Genomic DNA, 25,731 nt, shown 5'->3' with positions numbered 1-25,731 from the left:
TACCAAGGACAAGAATATTGTAAGAATGTATAAGAAGGGTCAAGTATGATACTAAAAAATTACCCTTGGATTTGGCAATTAGTTACTCATGAGCAGTTTCAATGGAATTGTGCAAGGTAGAAGCCTGATTAAGAGGGACTGAAAAGTAACTGGGAGGTGAGGAGATGGAAAATGTCTATACTGTAGAGACAGTTCTTCAAATTTCAGTTCCAACCTTTCCTGCTGAGTGACCTTTGACAAGTCACATAATTTCTGTGTATCTTAGTTCCTTTATCTATAAAATGGAGTTAGTAGTATCCTCCCCATATAGTTGCTCTGAGGATTTGGTAGTTAATATGTGTATTTTTTAATACGTGTATTTACAACAATGCCTGTAATAATAAGCACTCAATAAGTGCTGTCATCGTTATCCTTAGTATCATCATCTTCAGGGAGCTTGGACCTGAAGGCAGAGTGATAGTAAGTAGATGAGGACATGGAATTGTGGGAAGTGTATTTTTTCCCTTAAGATTAAAAGACATGTCCTGTATGAAAATCAGTTCTCTATCTCTATTTTACACTGTAATTCCAATTACCTGTCTGTATTTATAATGCTGTGCTGAAGTTTCTTAATCTCTTGTTTTTTTCCCCAAGCCCATCAAACTTAATGTTGGCTTCCTCCACTCTCTAACTAAACTAGATTAATATTTCTGCGAATACTTCTTTCCTGCTTGTCTGGTTTGTTTCTTAAAAAAAAATTCACATACAGAGTTCACTTGATTTCTTTGGTTTTTATTACTCAGGCGAAAGCTGCCCTCCATTTGTGCAAATAATAACATATACGATTAGGCATGTAAAAGCTACTACATTATAAGGGCATTTAAAGTATTTATATAATAGTATTGCCAAAGAATTCCACTTATTTCACAAACAAATGAAAAGTGACAATCATGCTGCTGTACTTTAGCCTGGGCAACAGAGCAAGACCCCATTTCAAAAGAAAGGAAGGAAGGGAAGGAGGGATGGAGAGAGGGAGGGAAGGAATAAAGAGAAGAAAGAAGGGAGGGAGGGAAAGAAGGAAGGAAGGGAGGGAGGGAGGGAAGGAAGGAAGGAAGGAAGGAAGGAAGGAAGGAAGGAAGGAAGGAAGGAAGGAAGGAAGGAAAATGTAGTAGCTTTTACAGAGGGAGAGAGGGAAGGAGGGAGGGAGGGAAGGAAGGGAAGGAAGGAAGGAGTGAGCTTTTACGGAGGGAGAGAGGAGGAAATGGAGGGAGGGAAGGAGGGAGGGAGGAAGTAAGGAAGTAAAGAAGGAAGGAAGAGGGGGGCAAAATGTAGCAGCTTTTACATGCCTAATTGTATGGAGAAAGGGAGGGAGGGAGGGAGGAAAAAAATGTAGCTTTAAAGGAGGGAGAGAGGGAGGAAAGGGAGGGAGGGAGGGAGGGTGGGAGGGAGATGTAGTAGCTTTTACATGCCAAAGGAAGGAAGGGAGGGAGGGAGGGAGATGTAATAGCTTTTACATGCTGGAAGGAGGGAGGGAGGGAAATGTAGTAGCTTTTACATGCCAAGGGAAGGAAGGGAGGGAGGGAGGGAGATGTAATAGCTTTTACATGCTGGAGGGAGGGAGGGAGGGAAATGTAGTAGCTTTTACATGCCTAATCATATATGTTATCATTTGCACAAATGGAGGGCAGCTTTGGCCTGAGTAATAAAAACCAAAGAAATCAAGTGAACTCTGTATGTGAATGTTTCTATTAAGAAACAAACCAGACAAGTAGGAAAGAAATATTTGCAGAAATATTAATCTAGTTTAGTTAGAGAGTGGAGGAAGCCAACATTAAGTTTGATGGGCTTGGGGAAAAAACAAGAGATTAAGAAACTTCAGCACAGCATTATAAATACGGACAGGTAATTGGAATTACAGTGTAAAATAGAGATAGCGAACAGGAAGTAAGGGAGGCAAGGATTAGGACTTTGCTTTTTAAGATACTATCCAATTTTCATATATTAGACAATAAAGAAAATTCTTAGTGGGTTTTTTTTTTAGCAATTAGGAAAAAAAGGCTTCTACAGTTATATACTTCTGTTCCCATTTTTATTCAGTACTTGACAGTGTTTTTGAATTTGTTTTTATTTTAACAAAGTCATAAATACAAATAATTTAGAGTCTTAAGTGCTACAAGGCATATTATGGAAAAGCACAGTCCCCAACAACCGACCTGTTTCTCACATGGCCCAACAGGGAAGGAGCCAGGAGAATAAATGCATCAGTTTCCCTCCCCTCCTGCCCTCTCTATCCTTGCAGTGTTTGTCACGTTAGCACAATCAGAGGTAGAGGGCAAGGGAGCTTGGTTGAGGTAGTTCACAAGACTGGCCTCCTGGACCACAGAGAAGGGTAGACTGAATCTGGAATGACAAAATATCAAGCCGAGTAGTTTGGATTTCCATGAGCATTTTAATTCCCTGTATGCTTTTTTTTAAATATAGCATCCTATTCCTGTATGGTAGATGCAGTTTCTTTTTTATATCACTCAGAAATTTTTTTCTTCTTCAAGCACAGGCTCTGTTTTGTTCAAGTTGCTATTTTTCTCTCTTTTTTTTTTTTTCAAGACTGTGTCTTGCTCTGTCACCCAGACTGGAGTGCAGTGGCACACTCATGGCTCACTACAGCCTTGAACTGTTGGGTTCAAGTGATCCTCCTGCCTCAACCTTTTGAGTAGCTGGGACTACAGGTGCACGCCACCATAAGTTGTAAATTTTTTGTTGAAGCAGGGTCTCCTGTTGTTGCCCAGGCTGGTCTCAAACTCCTGGCTCAAGCGACCCTTCCACCAGCCTCCCAAAGTGCTGGGAATAAAGGCATGAGCCCCTGCAACCAGCCAAGTTAGTTTTTTTCTATTCATCTTGGTTTCTTTCATATTAAGAGACTTTCCTCACTTATCTGCCCATATTTAACTGTGAAGCACTAAAAGTTGATTAGGAGCTTTGTGTATGTGGCGGGTGCTTGTCATCTCAGATTTTTATTGTAGGCTGATTTGGCTGGCTGTGTCATTGGGAACCCTCAACATCTGTCTCATGAAATCTTTTATTTGAGGCTGGTTGGATTCCCCAGAGAATATTCTTCCCACATCTTGAAGAACAGGTGCCTGGTTCTGGCATTGTGAGAAGCCAGGTTAGGGGAAGAAGGTTGGAAGTCTCAGCATTAAGTCATCTTTCATTACCCCAGCCAGCATGCTTTGTGCTCTTTGTGCTCTTTCTGATACCTGCCCTCACTTCAGGCTGTCCAGAGATCCTTCTGTTTCATCTCATCAGGAGAATACATCTCAGTCATCTGCAAGAGTCAGGGAAGGAGAGGTCTGCAGTCTGACTATTTCTAAAACAGTTTTTGATCAATCCTCTGCTGTGTCCCTCCTTCATTCAACTTCAAAACCTGTTCAAGTTTCCTACTCTTGGCTTTTACTATTGCCAGCATGAGGTTCAAATTTCCTCAGTATGCTAAATTAGTTATCACTTGTCTGTCTGTCTCTGGCCACTTATTTTTGTCTCTAGTTCTCTTTGTCCCTGTGAGATAATGGCTTTGCTTGTTTTTATTTAGTAGGTTTGGGGAGGGAGCAGAGGCTAATACATGCACTCAACCTGCCATGTTTAACTATAAATTTGTATATAATTTTGTAAGAAAAGTAACAGAGTTTTATTGCAAATGTTATTTCTTGATATCTGCTCCTATATCAGTAGTCTCAGTGACAGCAACAACCAAGCGCCTTGATGCTCAGTGGACCCTGAAGGGTCCAGGACATCAGTGTTTCTACCTATATCTCCTTGTTGGGAGCTCCGGACACCATAGCTGATGCCTCCAGCAAGTCTTGAGGCCAAGAGATGTTGGGAGAGAAGCAATAATAAAAAATTCTAGGCCGGACACAGTGGCTCATGTGTATAATCCCAACAATTTGGGAGATCGAGGTGTCCAGATCGCTTGAGGCCAGGAGTTTGAGACCAGCCTGGCCAACATGGTGAAACCCCATCTCTACAAAAATACAAAAATTAGCCAGGCATGGTGGTCACACCTGTAATCCCAGCTACTGTTCAGGAGGCTGAGGTATGGGAATTGCTTGAGCCCAGGAGGCGGAGGTTGCAGTGAGCCAAGATCGCACCAGTGCACTCCAGCCTGGGCGACAGAGCAAGACCCTGTATCCAGAAAAAAAAAAAAAAAATCTGGATTTTTTTTCTTGCTTATTTTTATTATTATTCACGATTTTTTAAATGTATTTATTTTTGAGTATACAGGTTAGCAGCTGCCCTCCTTACCAGGGAGTCCTCCAGATGCCTGACGAGTACCTCCAGGTCCATCCTTTGTCAAATAACACTCATCTCGCCTGCGTTGTGACTGTACCAATAAATTATACCCTGCCTGGATTTCAAGGGAGACTTCACTGTGAACCCACACATACATTCTTCATATCATGATTCATTAAATAACTTAAGGGTTCCTAAGGAAAAAAAAATGGCCAAAGTTATCATAGTAGAACTGGTGGTAAAATGCATGTCCTCCTCTCCCATTTGTGTGTCTGTTTAGAATATAAAAGTAAACACAAGTGCAAATATGACACACAAATGCATACTTGATTTTTAAATTGTTTGGTTTTTTTTTATAATTCCTGTTCTTGGATTTCTGTGTACTGATGGAAAAATCAGAAAAACCAGGCCAGGTGGCTTACACCTGTAATCCTAGCACTTTGGGAGGCTGAGACAAGAGTATCGTAATCCTGACACTTTGGGAGACTGAGACAGGAGTATCACTTGAGCCCAGGAGTTTGAGACCAGCCTGGATAACATAGAGAGACCCATCTTTACCAAAAATACAAAAATTAGTCGAGTGTGGTAGTGTATGCCTATGGTCCCAGCTACTTGGGAGGCTGAGGGGGAAGATCTCTTTGGCCTGAGAGGTCAAGGCTGCAGTGAGTTGTGACTGCACCACTGCACTCCCGCCTAGGTGACAGTGTGACAGCCTGTCTCAAAAACAACAACAACAACAACAAAAACTGATAGATCGTAATAAAAATCTATTTTATTCCCTGAGGTAGCTATAAGTTTGACTGCCTGTCACATTCACCACAGTGGTTTTCCTGTCTCTAAGCCTTTATCTAAATTTTCAACTCACCTACCAGTCCTATCAGTCCATAGACATGACTTATTACTCCCCTAAGAAAATCAAAACTTTTCAACCTGGGCTCTCTTGCCATTCTCTTTTGCTTTCTCTAGTTTTCTCTTTATTTCATCTGTTATCTTTGTCTCCTTCCTATGTTAGAGGAATGGTTATCCTTTTCTAAGGTTGAGCACCCCCACCCCAATACCTACACACGATAGCAGAGAGAACAGTATGTACAAAGGCCTGGGAACTTGAAAGAGCAAAGTTGTGGAAAAATACAGATTCTCCTTTGTGGACAAGTGGACTTTAGAGTTGAAACAGGCCTCGTTTGAATGCCAGTTCTTCTCTACCACCTCCTACTTAAATGACCTTGAGTTCACTTCTATCATCACACTTCATTTTCCTGATCTTTAAAGTGACGAGGCTCACGCCTATAATCTCAGCACTTTGGGAGGCCGAGGCAGGTGGATTACCTGAGGTCAGGAGTTCGAGACCAGCCTGGACAACATAGCCAAACCCTGTCTCTTAAAAACACAAAGGTGGCAGGCGCCTGTAATCCCAGCTACTCAGGAGGCTGAGTGAGGCAGGAGAATTGCTTGAATCCAGGAGGTGGAGGTTGCAGTGAGTGGAGATCACACCACTGCACTCCAGCCTGGGTGACAGAGCAAGACTCCGTCTCAAAATAAATAAATAAGGTGAAGAAAATGCCAGCTACTTCACAAGTTTGTTGGGAGATTTCACAGCATATGGTAAGCTCTCAATAAATGGTAGCTGTTCTTGCTGTTATGGCTGGAGTAAAACTATGACAGTAGTTCATCTTAAAATAAGAATTTGCTCATTCCTAGAATAATCATTTGTTCATATTTATGCCTCTTGCATTAACTATGAATATAATCCCTACAAGGTCAGGAACTCTGTCCTCATCTTTGTTTTAAACATGTACCACATGCGCAACATATAAAGTAAATGTACATTATGTGTTGAATGAATGAATGAATGGTGTAGCCTAATGTATATTTTGATTGAATTGATAAGTAAATTCACTTTTTTTCCAGTTTCCTGTGGATAATTAAAACCTCCCAAAGATTTTCAGATCACATTGTTAGGAATTTGCTTCCTTCCTGTTACACTGTTTACAAATACTGGCTTTTAACACATTACTTTTGCATGTTAGACTTGAGTGAAAGTATGGGTGTGCTTTTTAACATGTCATCAATAATAGTTAATTAATTGGTTCTTCTTTTCTTTCCTTCAGGGAGGTGGTACAAGCAAACTGTGTTCGCTGGAGAAAGAAGTTCTCATTTATGTGCAAAATGAGTGCAAGTGCTGCCACAGGCATCCTAGATCCTTGTATCTACAGAGTATCTGTGAGGAAGGTATAAAAATAACCTATTACTTCTTCCCTTTCAGAAACCATAATTAGTTCCATAGTCACTGGCTGGCTTTGTTTAGCTCTGCTTTATCTGTTTCATTAGAACTGTATATGCATTTTACTTCACACTTGCTGCAGTAATTCAAATGGCAAATATGATGAAGAATCTGAGGTTATACATTAAAATTATTATTCAAGAACCTTCATCTCACTGTCACTATACATATAAGTATTAATCTTATTTGTGTTAGTTTGGGGACTATATATATCTATATCCACTATTTGTTAAATTCCTAGTTTTTATTAGGCATTGTTCTGAGAACTTTATGTGTAATATATCTAATAACCCTGAAATTAGGTGTTATTTTCTTCATTATCAGGAAAACCAGGGCTCAGAGAAGTTACTTGCCCAAATTTACATAGTTTATAAATGGCAAAGTAGGGACTCAAACAGAGTTTTCTGATTCCAAGTCTGTTTTCTTTGCTGTATATTTTCTTCCCCTGTATTAGGTTGAAGCAAATTACCAATAATCTAAAAAAAATGGTAATTTCATATGGTTCAACTTTGTTTGTGTGTGTGTGTGTTTTTGCGTGTGTGTGTGTGCATATGTTTTACTTACCAAAATAATACATATAATGGTCAAAATTAAATAGAGAAGAAAGATTTAGAATGAAAGCAAGAGTCTCTGGCCTTTCTCTTTTCCACACCAGTTCTGCATCCTTCTGTATCAGAATACCATTGCCATGGTATTTTAAGTATTATATAAAATATAATTAATATATTAATGTAATATACTAAATAATATTTTAAGTATTATATAAAAGAAGCCATGAAAGAAAAATTGGCAAACTCAACTATATAAACATTTTATGCATTGCAAAATATAACATAAATAAAGTCTTAAATTAGGGGAAAATAGTCACAAATTGTGACAAAGGACTACTTTCTTTAGTATAGAAAGAGCACCTTCAAGTAAATTAATTTTAAAAATCAGCCCTTTAGAAAAATAGGCAAGGGGCAGAATGAACACTTCACAAAAAAACTATAAATAGCTTTTAAACATAAAAATATGCTCAATCTGACACAAATTAAAACTACAAATAAAATACCATTTTTTACCTATAAAGTTGACAAAAATAAAAAAGTTTGATAGTGCGCTCTGTTGCCTAGGACACAGGGAAGCAATCAGTGACCAGCCAGCGGTACTATTCCAGGCACTGGGAGGACAGTGGTGAACTGGAATGAGTTCCTGCCCCCAAGGACTTTACTTTCTGGATGGAGTTGAGGGAGGTGTGATAGGAAAGACAGAGACCGTAAACATGTAGCCAAATAAGATTATTTGAGGTCATGATAAGTTTTGTGTGTAGGAAACAATTCAGTAATGGAGAATAGCTTAGGCAAAGGAGATTATTTTAGAGAACTGAGGCAGGAGTCGGTGAAGACTTCTCTGAAAGGTAACATTTGAAGAAGAGGCAACCATGTAAAGGTCTAGGGAAAGGCCATTCTAAAGGAGCAGGACCTGAAAGCAAAAAGCCCCTGTATTAGTTTCCTAGGACTGCTATAACTAAATAGCACACTCTGGGTGGCTTTAAACAACAGAAACTTATTGTCTGAGTTATGGACGACAGAAGTTCAAAGTCAAGGTGTCAGCAGGGCCATGCTCCCTCTGGAGGTGCTGGGGGAGAAACTCTCACACCTCTCGCCTAATGTCCAGCAGCCTCAGGCATTCCTTGACTTGTGGATACATTATTCCATTCACGTGATTGTTTTCTCCCTTTGTGTCTTCACATCATTTTCCCTCTGTGCATGTCTGTTTCTCTGTCAAAATTTCCTGTTTTTATAAGAATACCAGTCATATCAGATTAGGACCTCATTTTAACTTGAGTACCTATATGAAGACCCTATTTCTGGCCAGGCGTGGTGGCTCACACCTGTAATCCTAGAAGTTTGGGAGGCTGAGGCAGGCAGATTTCTTGAGCCCAGGATTTTAAGACCAGCCTGGGTCACATGGAGAAACCCCATCTCCACAAAAAATACAAAAATTAGCCAGGTGTGGTGGCACGCACTTGTAGTCCCTGCTACTTGTGAGGCAGAGGTGGGAGGATCACCTGAGGCCAGAAGGCTGCAGTGAGCCATGATCATGCCACTGTACTCCAGCCTGGATGACAAAGCCATACCCTGTCTCAAAAAAAAAAAAAAAACAAAAAAAAACAAAGAAGATCCTACTTCCAAATAAGGTAACATTCTCAGGTAAGAACTTCATGTCTTTTTTTGGATGAGGGAGAGAGGGGACATAATTCAACCCATAACAGGCCCTAAAGTATAATAAACATGGAGATTATTTTAATACTTCTGAAATTAATGGACTAGCTTGTTGCAGACGACTGCTCCCTCTGAGAACTATTAGAAAAGCTAGACATAATATCCAAAACAGCTGCTTGAAGGCATCGGAAGCTACTGAGGTAGTAAGGACTTGAAAGGCTTAGAATCCATAGAGAAGGGAAGCATAGAGATAAGCCTGACATTTGGTATTGCTTTTACCCTCAAAGCATTTGCTGATTTGCAAGTAGTGGCGGAGAAACTGAGCACAAAAGAATGGCTGAGCAGCAAAGACATTGAGTTGAGATTGCAGCAGTCTTACAGATCTAAAGGAACAAAAACTGGAATCTGGGGACCACCAAAGAGGAAGGGCCTTGATAAACACCTCAGGCTTTCAGTTGGGACTCACTCTCTGAGAGTTTCAACCTAGTAGGAAGAGTGTAATACATACAGATCAGCCTTACAAAGACTGAAACCCAGCCTCCAATCAGCTCAGTCCCGTCTTGGATGAAGGTGATCTGCCTCTTCCTTACTAGTTGCCAAAAGCAAATGTATGCCTTCTCCTATATCACATCACTCTGAACCTCAAATTATTTCTTCAAGTTTTCATACACAGTTATCAAGCATATGAAGAGACATGACTATATGACCAAAAATCAAAAGGAAAGGTATAAAAAAAGACCCATGGAAGATACAGATTTTGGAAAGATCAAAGACAAACTTTTACAATAACTATAATTAGTGAACAAGATGGAGAATTTCATCAGAGAACTGAAATTGTTAAAAAAAAAAAAGCAGCAAATTAAATTCTAAAACTGAAAAGTACATTAACTAAAATTTAAAGCTAAGTAAATGAATAAAACTTCAACAGATGGATTTAACAGCAGGTTTACCATAACTGAAGAGAGGATTGGTAAATTGGAAAATAAGACAGAAGAAAATATTCAGGCTAAATCACAGAGATAACAAGGGTGGAATACACAAGAAAGAAGGTAAGACATGTAGGAGACAGTAGAAAGGTCAACTGTATAAGCCCTAGGAGGAGAGACAAGTGAGTGTGGCTGAGAATCTTTTAAAACTGACCAAAGATATCAAACCACAGATTCAGAAGTACCGTGAACCCTATGCAGTGTAAACAGCAAGTCTGGCATGGTTGAAATGACAAGACCAGCCTGGCTGTGGCGTGGGAAACAGAGAGGCAAAGTTCTTGGTAGTGGGATTGGATGTACTAGATCAGGCCAGGCCTTATGAAGAGTTTAGATCTAATTATAATTGGAAGTATTGGAGGATTTTAATAAGGAGAGACATCATCTTCTGTAAGATCACTTTTGCTGCTGTGTTACATGAATCACAGAGACCGCCTAGGTGGTTTGTGATAGTTGAAGGGAGAAGTGCTTATGTTTTTTTGTTTTTTTGTTTTTTTTTTTAATTATACTTTAGGGTTTTAGGGTACATGTGCACAATGTGCAGGTTTGTTACATATGTATCCATGTGCCATGTTGATTTCCTGCACCCATTAACTCGTCATTTAGCATTAGGTGTATCTCCTAATGCTGTCCCTCCCCCCTCCCCCCACCCCACAACAGTCCCCGGAGTGTGATGTTCCCCTTCCTGTGTCCATGAGTTCTCATTGTTCAATTCCCACCTATGAGTGAGAACATGCGGTGTTTGGTTTTTTGTCCTTGCGATAGTTTACTGAGAATGATGTTTTCCAGTTTCATCCATGTCCCTACAAAGGACACGAACTCATCATTTTTTATGGCTGCATAGTATTCCATGGTGTATATGTGCCACATTTTCTTAATCCAGTCTATTGTTGTTGGACATTTGGGTTGGTTCCAACTCTTTGCTATTGTGAATAGTGCTGCAATAAACATACGTGTGCATGTGTCTTTATAGCAGCATGATTTATAGTCCTTTGGGTATATACCCAGTAATGGGATGGCTGGGTCAAATGGTATTTCTAGTTCGAGATCCCTGAGGAATCGCCACACTGACTTCCACAATGGTTGAACTAGTTTACAGTCCCACCAACAGTGTAAAAGTGTTCCTATTTCTCCACATCCTCTCCAGCACCTATTGTTTCCTGATTTTTTAATGATGGCCATTCAAACTGGTGTGAGATGGTATCTCACTGTGGTTTTGATTTGCATTTCTCTGATGGCCAGTGATGATGAGCATTTCTTCATGTGTTTTTTGGCTGCATAAATGTCTTCTTTTGAGATATACATGGTCATTATTGTGCAGCCAGATATCCAACTAAAAATAGAGGATTCTGTTACTATGGAGGGGGTGGAAATGGATGATTGGGATCTGACTAGCATTTTTTCTACAGAGGTTGAATGAAGGAATAGGTTCAGCAAACGAGAGTGAGGAGTTGCCAATGAGGTAGGAATAAAACCAGGCAATTGTGGTACCGTGGAAGTTTAGCGAAGAAAATGATGCAACAAAGGAGGTGGAGTGGCCAAGCCTGTCACCTACTACTGAGATGTCGAATAAGATGAAGACTGGGAGTCTTTGGCTTTAACAAAATGAAGATCATTGGTAATCTTAAGAGTTATTACAAAGAGCTGAGCACAGTGGTTCACACCTATAATCCCAGCAATTTGGGAGGCCGAGGCCGAGGAATGAGGACTGCTTAAGGCCGGAAGTTTGAGACAAAACTAGGCAACATGACAAGACCCCATCTCTCCAAAAAAAAAGAAAAGAAAAAAAATTAACTGGGTGTGGTGGCACGCACCTGTAGTCTTAGCTACTCAGAAGGTTGAGGTGGGAGGATCTCCTGAGCCCAGGAGTTTGAGGTTTCAGTGAGCTATGGTCATCCCACTGCACTCCAGCCTGGTTGACAGAGAGAGACCCTGTCTCTAAGAAATAAAATAAATAAAAAATGAAAAAGAACTATTGCAGAGGGAAAATAAGAATGAAACCCCAATTGGAGTGGATTGAAGAGAGAGTAGGATATAGCAAATAAAGATAAATCTTTTGATGAGTTTGGCTATAAAGGGGAGCAAAGAAAAGAATTAGCTAGCAGAAACAAGGATCATCTGGAGAAAATTTTGTTTTCTTAAGGAAGGGCACTATTAAGGAATATGACAGCGACCTAATGAAAATATGATCATTCATAATGGGGTAGATGTAGTGGGATGGCCACACCTGAAATCAGTGAAGCAGGGAAGGGGAGGAACAGCAAATATTCATGAATGATAATAGAGTTTATCATAGATTGTTCCTTAACATATTTGTATTCACCACTTGAAAGATGGAAATGATAGATAATGCATTATGTATCTGATTTATGCAAGAAAGATAAGAGACAACACCATCCAGCAGATGCATTTTTAAAAGTAGGTAGGGAGTGGGGAGTTTGGCCCTAATAATAATGACAAAGACATATATACAAACACATACCATGTGCTAGGTATTGTTCTGAGTGTTTTACACTTAATTCTCACAGCTGTATGAAAACAAATCTAAAGATTTGGCAAATTTATGTACAGTGACATATTTTAAGTTAAAAAAGACACCTATCTATTATTTTTTATTATTTTCCACTTTGGCCAGCCTTGTTCACATTAGGTAAGAGGGTTTGTACTATACTAAATGTACACTTTTACATGCATAGAGTATCTCTTCAATGATTCATAAAAACTGGTTGTCCCTGGGGTGTGGTTTCAAGTGCTGTTGAAATCTTTCTATACTATATTAGTATGCTTAACTGAGTAAATAATTTAACCTTTCTTTGGTGATTCAGGTTTTTGTAGTGAGTCCACAACACTTTTTGACCATTTCTTCTTCAGCAAATAGATAAAATATTAGCTTATATTCTCACCATTTGTCTCATTTAGATTAAAGTTAAATGCTAAATAAAAATTCTGGTCATTTGGGGGGCTTGTGGGAGTCTAAATAGTTCGATTTAAGATCATCAGAATTTTACTGTCTATGATATTTGCCAGCATATCTTCAGAATTATTTGACATATATTTAATTTTAAATCTTTCATTATATGATATCCTTATAGTATTTTCTGTCTTTGGCAGGAATTAAAAGGTGGAAAAGCTTATGCAAAGGTAAGCAGATGTTCTTTAACTGTTTTGGAACATGTATTGTTGCTTATTGCTATTGATAGGCTTAAAAATTAAATTGATTACTCTTCTAATATCTGTTCAAGCTTGGCTCTTTTTATATGCAACTTGGAGATTGAACAGTTGGATCTAACAGTAAATTATAGGCATATTCTTTCTAAATGCTGATTATGGGATATTATTCTTTAGATTCAGCCTCACTGCTAGAGGATGATCTCTAGTTTGCATTAAGCCATAGCATGTAATAACTCAAAGGATCTCACCTAGGAAGTGTTGCCAGGCCCACCTCCCTCCACTGTAAGAGGACCTGTCCTTTATGCTGTCTTAGCACTCTGTGTATACATGATCAGTACTGCTGATTTTTACTTTTGCTAGCTATGTGGAATTACTAGTGAATGTGCTCACCTTTTTGCTGACTAGAAGGAATTAGTAACAACATTACCAGAAATTCACATAGTCCTTTTTTATTTCCAGTCTCTGTGAATGATACCTCCATCAATCCAGTCACCTGAACTGAGAGACTGTACACTAGTCTTTTTTTTTCCCCTAACTTTTTAAATTTTGTTTTTTATTTTTGTAGAGATGGGGTCTTACTATGTTACCCAGGCTGGTCTCGAACTCCTGGCCTCAAGTGATCCTCCTGCCTTGGCCTCCCAAAGTGCTGAGATTACAGGCATTAACCACCATGCCTGGCCCCTGTACACTAGTTTTAACCTCCATATCTACCAAACACCCTAAATCTAGTTGGTTGCAATGCCAGGATGTTGTTTGTGAAAGTAATAGAAAACCTTCCTCAACTAGAGATCTTTTCAATGTTACCAAACAAGGAGATGTGAGATAGACTTGCTTCAAAACTGGTCAATCCACTGACTGAAGAACATCATCAAGAACTCATATTATTTTTCTCTTTCCATTCTGACATTCTCTATGTGAGGACTTTGTTCTTGGCCGGCTCCCCTCCTGGACACCAGGTGGCTGGCTGCTTAATTTTAAGTCAACACATTCACATATGACAAAAATCCAGCTGCTTCTCCCTGTATTACGTTTTTTTTGAGTGAGGAAACGTTTCCTAGATGTCCCTCAGAGGGTTTTCCTATACCTTTCATTGGCTGGAACTGGATTATATGCCCACTCTGAACTAGTCGTAGGCAATAGGAATGGATTGCCTTGGTTAGCTTAAACTAATCACAATCTAACAATGAGCTAGGGTTTGGGTTTCCTTCCTTGTACACATGGATGAACTGAGGCTGGACACCTGAATAAAACCAGGGTTTTGTGGCTGGGCATAGTGGCTCATGCCTGTAATCCCAGCACTTTGGAAGGCCATGGTGGGAGGATCACTTGAGCCCAGGCATTCATGACCATCCTGGACAAGATGGTGAAACCCTGTCTCAGTAAATAAATAAATAAATAAATAAATAAATAAATAAATAAATAAAATAAATCAAGGCTTTGCTATCAAGGAATACCAGGGCATTGATTCTGGGCTAGGCAAACAACAAGGTCTGCTGCAGTTGACCAGTCCTCTTGATTTTTCCCCTCTAAAAAGGTCTTGAAACCATACCTTCTCTCCATTCCCAGGGCCACTGCCTCGGGTTATGCCTTCATTATTTTTTATTTACAGCCTGCACTAGCCTTCTAGAGTCTGTCTCTGTTATCTCCCTCCATCCTCCATATTATTGCCAAAGTAATCTTTCTAAAATTAAAACATGATCATACCATTCCCCCGTTTTTAGTCCTTTAGCAGCTATTCATTGCTTATGAAGGAAAATTAAAATTTCTTAATTTACATGTGTCTGGCATGTAAGACACATCTTGTCATCTCTACTGTCATCTGCACATGAACACACACATAAACACTCATACACTCATCCTTATACCTCACACATACCACCCTCACAAACCTCCTGGAGTATCCCATGCTATCTTAGCCTTTTGATTTGTAACTTGATGTTTTTTCCTGCCATGCTTATATTTCTCCCTCCTCTTGTCCTGTCAACTCATGTATCATTAAAGACTCAGCTTAGGCATCTCTCCCCACTGAGAATTTTTCTTTTCCTCTCTTTCTTGTAACTGTGTCTTCCTCTATCACAGCACTTTCACACTGCATTAAAGAATCTGTTCACTTTTCTGCCCTCCCCTATTAAACTATAAGAGTAGGAATGACTTCCATATTACCTGAAATGTGGATGCTGAAGATTATTTCATGAATGAATTAATATCTGGGACAAATACAGCTAGCGTTTATGTATATATGCCATTTCATGAGACAGTTACTCAGTGAAGCCAAAGAAAAAATCATAAGGAAACATAGACTTTCTGGTTCTTCATTAGAATATAAGCTCTTTCAAGGCAGAGTAGGTGTCCTATTCATCACTGTTTCCCAGTGTCTACAACTGGGCCTGTCATATAAAAGATGCTTGATAATATTGACTTTACTCATTAGTAACTTTTAGCCTGAAATATCACATTGACATGCCCCACCTTTTAACATACTTTCTTCATAGGGGCTGTCTTAGTTAGTTTGGGATGCTATAGCAGATTACCATACATTAGGTGATTTAAACAACGTTTATTTCCCACATTTCTGGAGGCTGGGAAGTCCAAGATCAAGGTGCTGGTGGATCCAGTCTGGTGAGGGCCTGCTTTCTGCTTTGCAGATGTCTGTCATCTCATGGTGTCCTCAAATGGCAGAGAGCAGAGAAAAAGGAAGCAAGCTCTCTTGTGTCTTTTTAAAAGGGCATTAATCCATTCTTGAGGACTCCACTCTCATGACCTAATTACCTCTTATAGGCCCTGCCACCTAACCCTTTTGGGGGTTAGGGTTTCAACATATGAATTTTGGGGGGACATAAACATGCAGGCATAAGAGGCATTGATCAGATTCTCCCCTTTTTTAACTTATTGACATTGTAATATACCAACATTACAATAGTAGATGGTAAGCCAATGAGCTATTCTTTTATTCAACAAATATGTATTAAGTGCCAGGCACTGTTCTTGGTACTATTCTAAGTACTGGAGATACAGCAGTGAACAAAACAGACAAAAACCCCTGCATTTGTGGAGCTTACATGCTAATGGGAGCAGGGGTCGTTGGAGGGACAGACAATAAGCAAATATGAAATATGTGTGTACATGATGTGATGGTAACTACTAAGGAGAAAAACAGAGCGGGTAAGGGGTGGAAGGCGGTAACTACAGGGTAAGGGAGGGAAGAGGGATGTGATATAGGATGGTCAGGGAAGGCCCCTTTAGAGAGATGACTTTTAAACATTGACCTGAATGGAGTAAAAGACAAAGCTATAAGAAAATCTGAGAGACAGCATTTCCCGCAAAAGAACAGTAAGTGCTGAAGGCCTTGAAGTGATCTTGGCATTTTCAAGAAAGAGGACATTGTGGCTGCCAGAGTAAATGAGGAGAAGGAGGAAAGGAAGTTGGCCAGGTAGCCAGGCACAGAGGAATAGGAGACCGCAGAGAAAACTCTTTCAAGAGGAATGAGATCATGTCCTTTTCAGGGACATGGATGGAGCTGGAATCCATTATCCTCAGCAAACTTATGCAGGAACAGAAAACCAAACGCTGCATGTTCTCACTTATAAGTGCAACCTGAACAAATGTCGATCACGTGGACAGAGGGAGGGGATCAGCACACACTGGGGCCTGTCGGGAGGGGGCGGGGGGAGCAAAAGCATCAGGAAAAATAGCTGTTGCATGCTGGGCTTAATACCTAGGCGATGGGTTGATAGGTGCAGTAAATCACTATGGCAAACTATGTGACAAACCTGCATATCCTGCACATGCACCCCAGTACTTAAAATAAAATAAAATAAAATAAAAACTCTTACAAGAAATTTTGCTGTAAAGAGGGCCAGAAAAATGGTTCAATAGCCTGGAGAGAGACAAAGGGTGAGGTTTTGTTTTGTTTTCTTTTGTTCATTAAAGTAGAAGAAAATTCAGCATGTTTGTGTGCTTTTGGGAACGATGCAGCAGAGAAGGGAAATTTTAGAATGCACAAGAGCAGAAAGAATAACTGAAGTGATTAACGTGAGTGGGCAAGAGGAGAGTGGTTGGCCTCAGACAGTACTGTAAGTGGGAAAGCAAGCATGTGGGCACAGATGCAGGTAGGTGAGTGGATGTCACTGGCAGTAAAAGCTTATGGAAGTTAAGTGCTCTTTTGATTGCTTTAATTTTCCGATTGAAATAGGAAGTAAGGTCATCAGCAGAGAGTGAGGATGAGAAAGCAATGTTGGAGGGTCAACGAGAAGGATAATGTATGAATCATAATAGGGTGCACTGATAATGTGTGATCAGTCATTTAAGTATTCACATGCCCAGTTGGATATGGCTTTGTCCTGGACATATCCAGGCTTTTTCTGCTGATCTTTTGCCCCTCTAAGAGAGGCAATAAGACAGCCGGGCGCGGTGGCTCATGCCTGTAATCCTAGCACTTTGGGAGACTAAGGCGGGTGGATCACGAGGTCAGGAGATCGAGACCATCCTGGCTAACACGGTGAAGCCCCATCTCTACTAAAAATACAAAAAAAAAAATTAGCCGGGCGTGGTGGCGGGTGCCTGTAGTCCCAGCTACTCAGGAGGCTGAGGCAGGAGAATGGCGTGAAGCCGGGAGGCGGAGCTTGCAGTGAACCAAGATCATGCCACTGCACTCCAGCCTGGGTAACAGAGCGAGACTCCATCTCAAAAAAAAAGAGAGGCAATAAGACTAGAGTAACCATGTGCAACTTAGGTGGGTATTACTGCTGCCTGATGTGTGTCTGACTTACTGCATTTGGGGCTTGTGGCCCTTCAACTGCTCTCTGGGTTCTTATTCTTCATTCTTTTTGTACCAATTAAAAGCTATTAAAATAATGCTCCGGCCTGCAATTAAAATATTCATCTTGAATGCCATTTATATGTGCCCACTGTGTGTTTTAAAACCCTAAGGCAAACAACTTAGAATCACAGCAGTTTTTGAAATGTGTAATACTTTTTATTGTGTATTTATGGAAACATGCCTAATAAGTTGCAACTCAATTCATTTTTTTGTTGTTAATAAAAAGACTGTATATAGACTTAGGTTGCTCAAAAAATGATATAATGATATAATGGGGTTGATTTGTTGTACCACATGGAAATGAGAAACAGGGTTGAGCAACATCAGAGGAAAGACTATAGGGCAACCTTTGGCGCTGCAGAAAATGAGGACTGAACCTGGGCAGTAATAACAAGAAGGAACAGGTTTGAGCTGAACTTCTGACAGCAGCGGAGAGGGTTGATGTGGGGCAGAGCTCTGAGAAAGGGAGGAATTAGGTTTCATAAAGAGAGATTCAGTTTAAGGATGATCAGCAAGGCAAATGTGGAAGGCAGTGAAAGAGAAGGCACTGCTACCAAAGAAAATAGGTGATTCACTTAAGTCACTCCAGCTCTTGCATGGGGAGTGAAAACTTAATAACTTGCAACTATCTGCCTTCACCAGTGGTTAACTTGGCATAGAGCCGGACCCAGAATAGGGAGAGAAGAGTCTAATCATTCTTCTCTGGTATATGCAAATTGTCACTCTTGGTTTGCTAGTATTTCCCACAGGGTGGTGTAAATGCCACTACTTGCAATGATTTTAGCTGTTTGATATATATTATTTTTACTTTAACAGTAATATATATTTTTTAGTGTATATAGAAAAAATATATTTACCACATCAAATCTGATTTCAAAGATCCTGTTGCTGAACACAAGAGTAGAATAAATAAATAAATTCATATAAAAGGTGAACCAATTTAAAAACACAAAGCAAATAATAGAACAGGTATTAAGATGTCAAAAATTGCAAATAAATGAAGTTGGAGAAAACCTGTCTAGGGTACGGGTTGAATATTTATTTTAAGGAGCATATGATAGAAGCCTACTAGATAGTCTATTAATATAATTCTCTTTCTTTTCATAGCTGGGCTTTGCAGATCTAAACCTGGCAGAGTTTGCTGGATCAGGAAATACCACTCGCCGCTGTTTACTGGAAGGCTATGATACCAAAAATACAAGACAGGATAATTCCATTCTTAAAGTAAGCACGTTTCAGGATTTACTTGTCAAGAAATAAGATTATCTGCCTTTAAATAAGCATATGTATATATTGTCAAGGACAAGATGTGAATCAATGCTGATATGATAAACTGAGCATACCACTGAAGTATTCATCACCTAGGGAAAAACCCCATCTAAGTCACAAATGCAGTGAAAAGTAACAAATGTTCACCTTCATGGTCCTAAGGTATTTTTCTTTGCTGTTTTGAACATTCAGAGAATACACACACCACTACAACATAAGAGCTCATTGGGAGGAAGGAGCATGATGAATTAATGAATACCTTAAAATGTTTGTAGCTCCCATAAGGTGATTTACAGAGCAGCTGTGATGGGTACATAGAAGCCACTGGGTTCTCTTGTAAACTAGTGAAGTGACAGATGGAACCCACTTCTGGGCATCTGCCCGGCTTTTTCCAAGTACCATCAGGAGCCATGTACTCTAGTAATGAGTGCGAACATATACTTCATAGAGTTAACTGTAGTGTTAAATGAGATTAATTGAGAAAATATTTGTAAAGTACTTTGCACCTAGGAAACCCCATTAGATAGACCTTTTGCAGTGTTTCAGTTAGGTTACCCCTAACCTAATGATAAGTTATCTAATAAGAAAGGAAAATAATTCTGAATAAAAACTGGTGTTCAAAAGCTAGTGAAGCAAAGAATTACCTTATACTCTACAGTTTTCAAACTTTTTTGCAGCAAATCTTAAGCTCTGAACATATGAAAATGTGTAAAATGGTTATTATAGCCAGTCTAATGCATTAAGTGGTTTTTGTAACCCTCACACAAATTTAGCAGCTGGAAAGAAAGGTGGGACAGAGAGTTGATATGGGAAGGAAAATGTTCAGAAGACAAGGAAGAAATTAGAAACGTACCACAGTATAAACTGCTGTACACATCATGTGGTTTTATAACTCTAAAAAGTTTTCAAAGCACTTGCCCATATCTCCATAAGATGAACAGGGTTAGACAGATGAGGATAGATTGTTACTCATGTTTGATAGATGAAGAGCTGAAACTATCTCACAAAAGTAGTCAGTGGCAGAGCTGGGACCAGAGTGCATATCTTCTGCTGCCTGGTCAGGGTTCTTATTTCCTCATATTTCTTTTTGGTTTTTGTTTTGTTTTGTTTTGTTTTGTTTTGTTTTGAGACAGAGTCTCGCTCTTTCACCCAGGCTGGAGTGCAGTGGCGCGATCTCGGCTCACTGCAGGCTCCGTCCCCCGGGGTTCATGCCATTCTGCCTCAGCCTCCCGCGTAGCTGGGACTACAGGCGCCTGCCACCTCGCCCAGCTAATTTTTTGTATTTTTAGTAGAGATGGGGTTTCACCATGTTAGCCAGGATGGTCTCGATCTCCTGACCTCGTGATCCACCCGCCTCGGCCTCCCAAAGTGCTGGGATTACAGGCGTGAGCCACCACGCCTGGCCATTTCCTCATATTTCTTATATGAAAAGATGGATAATTCTTCTCTGAATGACAGTGTTTTCATTGGAAATTTAAATAACTTTTTAATTTCAGACCCTCACATTCCTAAGAGCCAACTCATGGAGTAGTTTCCTTTTGGCTTCCCATTCATCCTTCCACACCATGTCTCCCACTTTGTCTTACCAAAAAAAAAAAAAAAAATACTCTTTGAAGATCACGCCATTCAGTTATAATACTCTCTCCTTTCCTAATCTCTGCCATCTCCTGACCCCTTAGATACCTTCTCACTCCTATCCATTGATGAGTTAGCTCCTGGCTCACAGTTTTTCTCTATATCTCTTCTCAGGTCACCATTTTTCCATGGCTTCACCATCTGTGCGGGCAAGCTAGCCTTGTGGACTACCTTATCTATGTTTTCTCTCCTGATAGCTGATCTTCTATGAGTCTAAGGCTTCTCAGTTCCTTAAACTCCCTATCTCCAGCAATATTTTCCTCCTCCTCATCTCAGTTCCTACTCCCATGGTCACACTCTAGAGTCTAGACCTTTTTACTCCTAGAAACTTCACCCCCCAAAAAATTTCAATTTAAAGTTTTCTTCCTCCTACCACTATCTCTTATGTTTCCAGTCCTCTTAGTCTCCTACTCACTTAGCTGTCTTTAACCTTACCACTTTCCCACTATCCATCAGCTCTGACTTGCTTCCACTTCCCTGTTTATCCAGCTTAAATTGCATGGTTCCATAAGGCCAGGAGTTCAAGACCAGTCTGGGCAACATAGTGAGAACCGCATCTCTTAAAAAAAAAAAAAAAAAAAAAATACTCCTGGCTCCTCTGTCCCTGTCTCCCTGCATTGTCTGAATAATCCCCAACTTTTGTTGAACTCAGTTATTAAATATCTACCCTTGCATGCTGAGCATTGCTGAAGAGAATCACACAACCAGACTAGCTGCCATTACTGAAGCCATGCCCACTGCCATCTGGCAATCATACTCTACTTTGTTCATATGCCTCCTTTCTCAATTTTAGATATTCTGTCTCATAACTTTTTTCTCCTCATATCCCAACACATTATTCTTGCTCTCAGATACTGACCTTGCATTATCCTATTGAGAAAACAGAAGCCATTAAACTCAAATTCCCTCATTTTCCCATCATAGACTTTACCTGCCTCTCCCGCCTTATCCTTTTCATCTCCTGTTACAGTGGATGGCATGTCCCCTCTCCTGTCAGAAGTCAGTCCTTCCTCTTGGCTTCTGGAATCCAAAGTTTGCCTAATCAAGAGCTTTACCCCTTAGTTTATCCCCTCCTCTCATCATCTCTACCTCGAATGAACCGTCCTCATCAACATATAAAGAAACAGCTCCACTATCTCCCATATTTATAAAAAAGGACAAAAATTAACCTCTCATCTTCTCCAACTACTGTCCCACATCTCTGTTCTACTTAACTATTCAGTTCCTTAAAAGCTGTATGTGCCATCTTCATCTCCTTTCTGAGAGACATCTGTGATATTCAAGAGTGCAGTTTTGATGGAGCTGGAAAGCAGACCTCAGGGTTCTATGAAAGAAGAGATGATGAGGAAATAAGTGCAGCAGGATAGATTTGGCATTTAAAGAGAAAAAGAATAGTCATGGAGGTGCTGGGATGAGGAGATAGGAATGAAATAAGGCTATATAAGATACATGTCAGCCAATAGCTGGAGAACATACAACAATGTATATATCCTTTTATTCATTAAGACTATGAATTTTGCTATGTGCAACCCTGGGATCACATTTCAGCTCTGCCCTTTTTACTAGTTATCTGGTTTTTAAAATGTCACTTAATCTCCCTGAGGTTAAAATGAAAATATTGCTCTCTCATAGGAATACTGAAAATTAAAGGAAATAATGCATATTAAACACATAGCTTTATGCCTGGCACATAATGAATTCTCAAATCATGATTGTGGTTAATGTTGTTACTATTACTATTATCATTATTATTCCCATAAGAACATAAAGAGGTCCTATGACTATTAAAGATAGTCAGCAACTAGAGAATAGCAGCATCTTAGAAAGTATTAGAAAAGCTTTAAATCCTGGCTGGGCACAGTGACTCACATCTATAATCCTAGCACTTTGGGAGGCCAAGGTCGTAGGATCACTTGAGGCCAGGAGTTCAAGATCAGCTTGGACAACATAAGCAAGACCCCATCTCTACAAAAAAAAAAAAAAAAAAAAGAAAGAAAAGAAAAGAATTAACCAGGCATGGCATGCACCTATAGTCCCAGCTACTCAGAAGGCTGAGACAAGAAGATCATGAGCCCAGGAGTTTAAGACTGCAGTGACCTGTGATAGCACCACTGCACTTCAGCCTGGGTGACAAAGCAAGACCTTATCTCAAGAATTTAAAAAAAAAAAAAAAAAAAAAAAAAAGCTTTAAATTCTGATCTAAAGCTGGAACAAAGGCCAGAAGCTTTTTACTCTTAGAAGCCACCAGCCGGCATCCCTTGAAAGATCAACGTGGCAACTTGAAGGAAAACATTACTAGAGACTTAGGCACCACAGGAATTTGGGAATAAAGACAGATAGATTAGCACAGCCACATACCCGCAGAATTATTACTGGCGAATTATTATTGCTATTCGTTTCCATTATTTCCATTCTGATTTTTGCAATTTTGAGGTTTTAAATGTTAAAAATGATTTTAATCTATATGGAGCAGTAATTTAATATTGAATATAACTCACTTTTTTTTTTTTAATAGAGACAGGGTCTTGCTCTGTTGCCCAGGCGAGAGTGCAGTTGCATGACCATAGCTCACTATAACTTCAAACTCCTGGGCTCAAACAATCCTCCTGCCTTAGCCTCCCATGGATATAACCCAATTCAACAATCATTTAATTTAATGCTTTCCCAATAGAAAATATTGGACTAGGTGCTGTGAAGGAAGCATTTTATAATTTTTTATAATCATGATATTTCTTGTTTTATGTTTAGGTTTTGATCAGTATGCAACTGATGTCTGGTGACCCATGTTTTAAAACGTAAGTTGATACCCAATAAATGGATTGTGTATCTAAAAGTATAAGAAAGATTTATTCGTTTAAATTTTTACATTAATATTTTGTAGCACTTATAGGAAAATACCAGTTAAGGGATAGTTTCTTCCCTGGGAGACTGACCTGACCCTCTTGGAAGTTATGTTTACCTATTACCAAATGATTTCTCCATACTCTAAATTATTAATGCTATAGGTCTTTCATCATCTTCAGGTTTTGGGTAAAATTATATAAGCAAAAATTTTTAATACAGCTTCAGTGAACATATTCATTTCTTCAATAAATACCTATTAAGTGCCTTACCATTGTTAGGCCATATTCTAGATACCAGAGAAACATCAGTGAACAAAATAGATTAAGTCCCTGCCATCTTGGAGCTTATATTCTAAGAGGAAAATGGACAATAAGCTAAGAAGTAAGCAAGTCACACCGGCATTAGGGGAAAGAGTATTTGAGGTAGAGGAAACAAGGACAAAGACCTTGAGGGAGAAGTGTTCTTGGCACGTTCCTGCCTGGAGAGCAGCAGGTCTAAAGCAGAGTGAATGAAGAGGCGGGTGATAGGAGATGAGGTCAGATGATAAGGAGTCTTGTGGCCATTATAAAAAGGACTGCCACTCACACTCTGAGATAGAAAAGCTATTGGAGGTTTTGAGCAGAGGAGTAAAATTATCTGACTTGTGGCTGCTAGATAGGGAATAGACAATCTGTAGGACTAACAAAGGGGACAGGGACACAAATAAGTAGATAAAAGGTTGTTTTCAGTTAATCCAGGGTTTTGAGCCTGAGTAACTGAAAGAATGGTGCTCTCATTTGTTGAGATGAGAAAGACAAGAGGAACAAATTGGGAGCTTGGGTGTTAGACGTTTTAAATTTGAGATCCCTATTTAACATCCAGCGGGACATATCATGTAGGCAATTGGATAGATCAACTAGAGTCCAGTGGGGAGATCTGGGCAGGAGATAGAAGTTTGAAAATTATTACATCATCAGCATACAGGTAGTAATTAAAGCCATGAGACTTGAATAAATAACTAGAGGGAACAAGTAGAAATGGAAAAGGACCAGAGACTGAGGTGGGGACACCCCAGCGTGTTAGAGGTCGGAGAGATTGGGAAGAAGAACTAGCAAAGAAACCACCAGTGTGATTGGAGGAGCAAAGCAAAGCAGAGTCCTGTCCTGAAAACCAAATGAAGAAACGGCCTCAGAAAGGCAGAAATAAGCACCTGCGTCACGCACTGCTGGAGTGGGTCTCAGAAAATGAGGACTGAGGATTGAGCCTTGGAATTTGCAGTATAGAGACTATTGATGACTTTGGCAGGCACTTTGGTAGAATGCCCTTAGACTAAAGCCTTTTGAGTGTGGGTTAAAGAGAGTTTGGGAGGAGAAAAATTGGAGACAGTGAGTATAAACAATTCTTACGAGGGGTTTTGCTGTAAAAAAGAAACAGAAAGATGGGGTCACAAGTAAAGAGGATTTGGAGTAGGGCAGGTTTTGTTCATTTTTAAGATGGAAGATGATATAGCATATTTGAGTACTGATAGTATTGGCTCAACAAGAGGGAAAAACTGATCATCCAGAAAAGGGACTGTTGCTAGAACAGCGCCCTTGGATTGTTGGAGGGAGGAAGGCAGAGAACATGGCCACTGACACAGGTAGAGGAGAGATGGAAGCATATAGAAGTTCTTTTCCAATTGCTCCTGATTTCTTAGTGAAATAGGAGACAAGGTGCTCATCAAAGAGCAAGGACAGGGAAGATGGAGGAAGGAGTTTGAAGAAAGGCGAAGGTGTGCAGAAGTCCTCGCAGAGAGTGAGCGTGAATGGAATGGGGAAATGCAGGATTGCCTGTCAGCAGCCTTGAGGACACTTAATGATTAAAAATGAAAGTTCATTGATATCATTGAAATATCTGAGAAAAATAGACATAGAAAACCAAAGAAAACATTACCTCCCTATATATCAACTTCATGTTTTTAATAGCTGTAACTTAGAAAGCAACATCTGGCTGGGCACAGTGGCTCACGCCTGTAATCCCAGTACTTTGGGAGGCTGAAGCAGGAGGATCACTCTACAAAAAATACAAAAATCAGGCGTGATGATGCACACCTGTGGTTCCAGCTACTTGGGAGGCTAAGGGGAGGATTGCTTGAGCCTGGGAAGTAGAGGTTACAGTGAGCCAAGATTGCACCACTATACTCCGGCCTGGGTGACAGAGCAAGCCCCTGTCTCAAAAAAAAAAAAAAATCAATTATTGATTAAAACCACACATCTTCCTATAACTTAGTCTTCCTGTGCT

At 39.8% G+C, this 25,731-nt stretch overlaps 1 protein-coding gene across 1 annotated transcript in view; it reads left to right on the top strand.

Moving 5' to 3' along the window:
* Nucleotides 1-6,366: 6,366 nt before the first annotated feature.
* Nucleotides 6,367-25,731, top strand: part of EEIG2 (EEIG family member 2) — a gene marked incomplete at its 5' end in the record, with an annotated part of 39,976 nt that continues 20,611 nt past the window's right edge. The window contains 4 exons of the mRNA XM_032155198.2: nucleotides 6,367-6,492; nucleotides 12,846-12,875; nucleotides 18,832-18,948; nucleotides 23,377-23,423. Coding sequence (XP_032011089.2) covers nucleotides 6,367-6,492; nucleotides 12,846-12,875; nucleotides 18,832-18,948; nucleotides 23,377-23,423 — 320 coding nt within the window. The remainder of the gene's footprint in view (nucleotides 6,493-12,845; nucleotides 12,876-18,831; nucleotides 18,949-23,376; nucleotides 23,424-25,731) is intronic.

Source organism: Hylobates moloch, unplaced genomic scaffold (genome assembly GCF_009828535.3).
Source record: "Hylobates moloch isolate HMO894 unplaced genomic scaffold, HMol_V3 SCAFFOLD_5, whole genome shotgun sequence".
NCBI lineage: Eukaryota > Metazoa > Chordata > Mammalia > Primates > Hylobatidae > Hylobates > Hylobates moloch.
The sequence above is the reverse complement of the archived record's forward strand: the minus strand, read 5'-3'. Positions and strand labels throughout refer to the sequence as shown.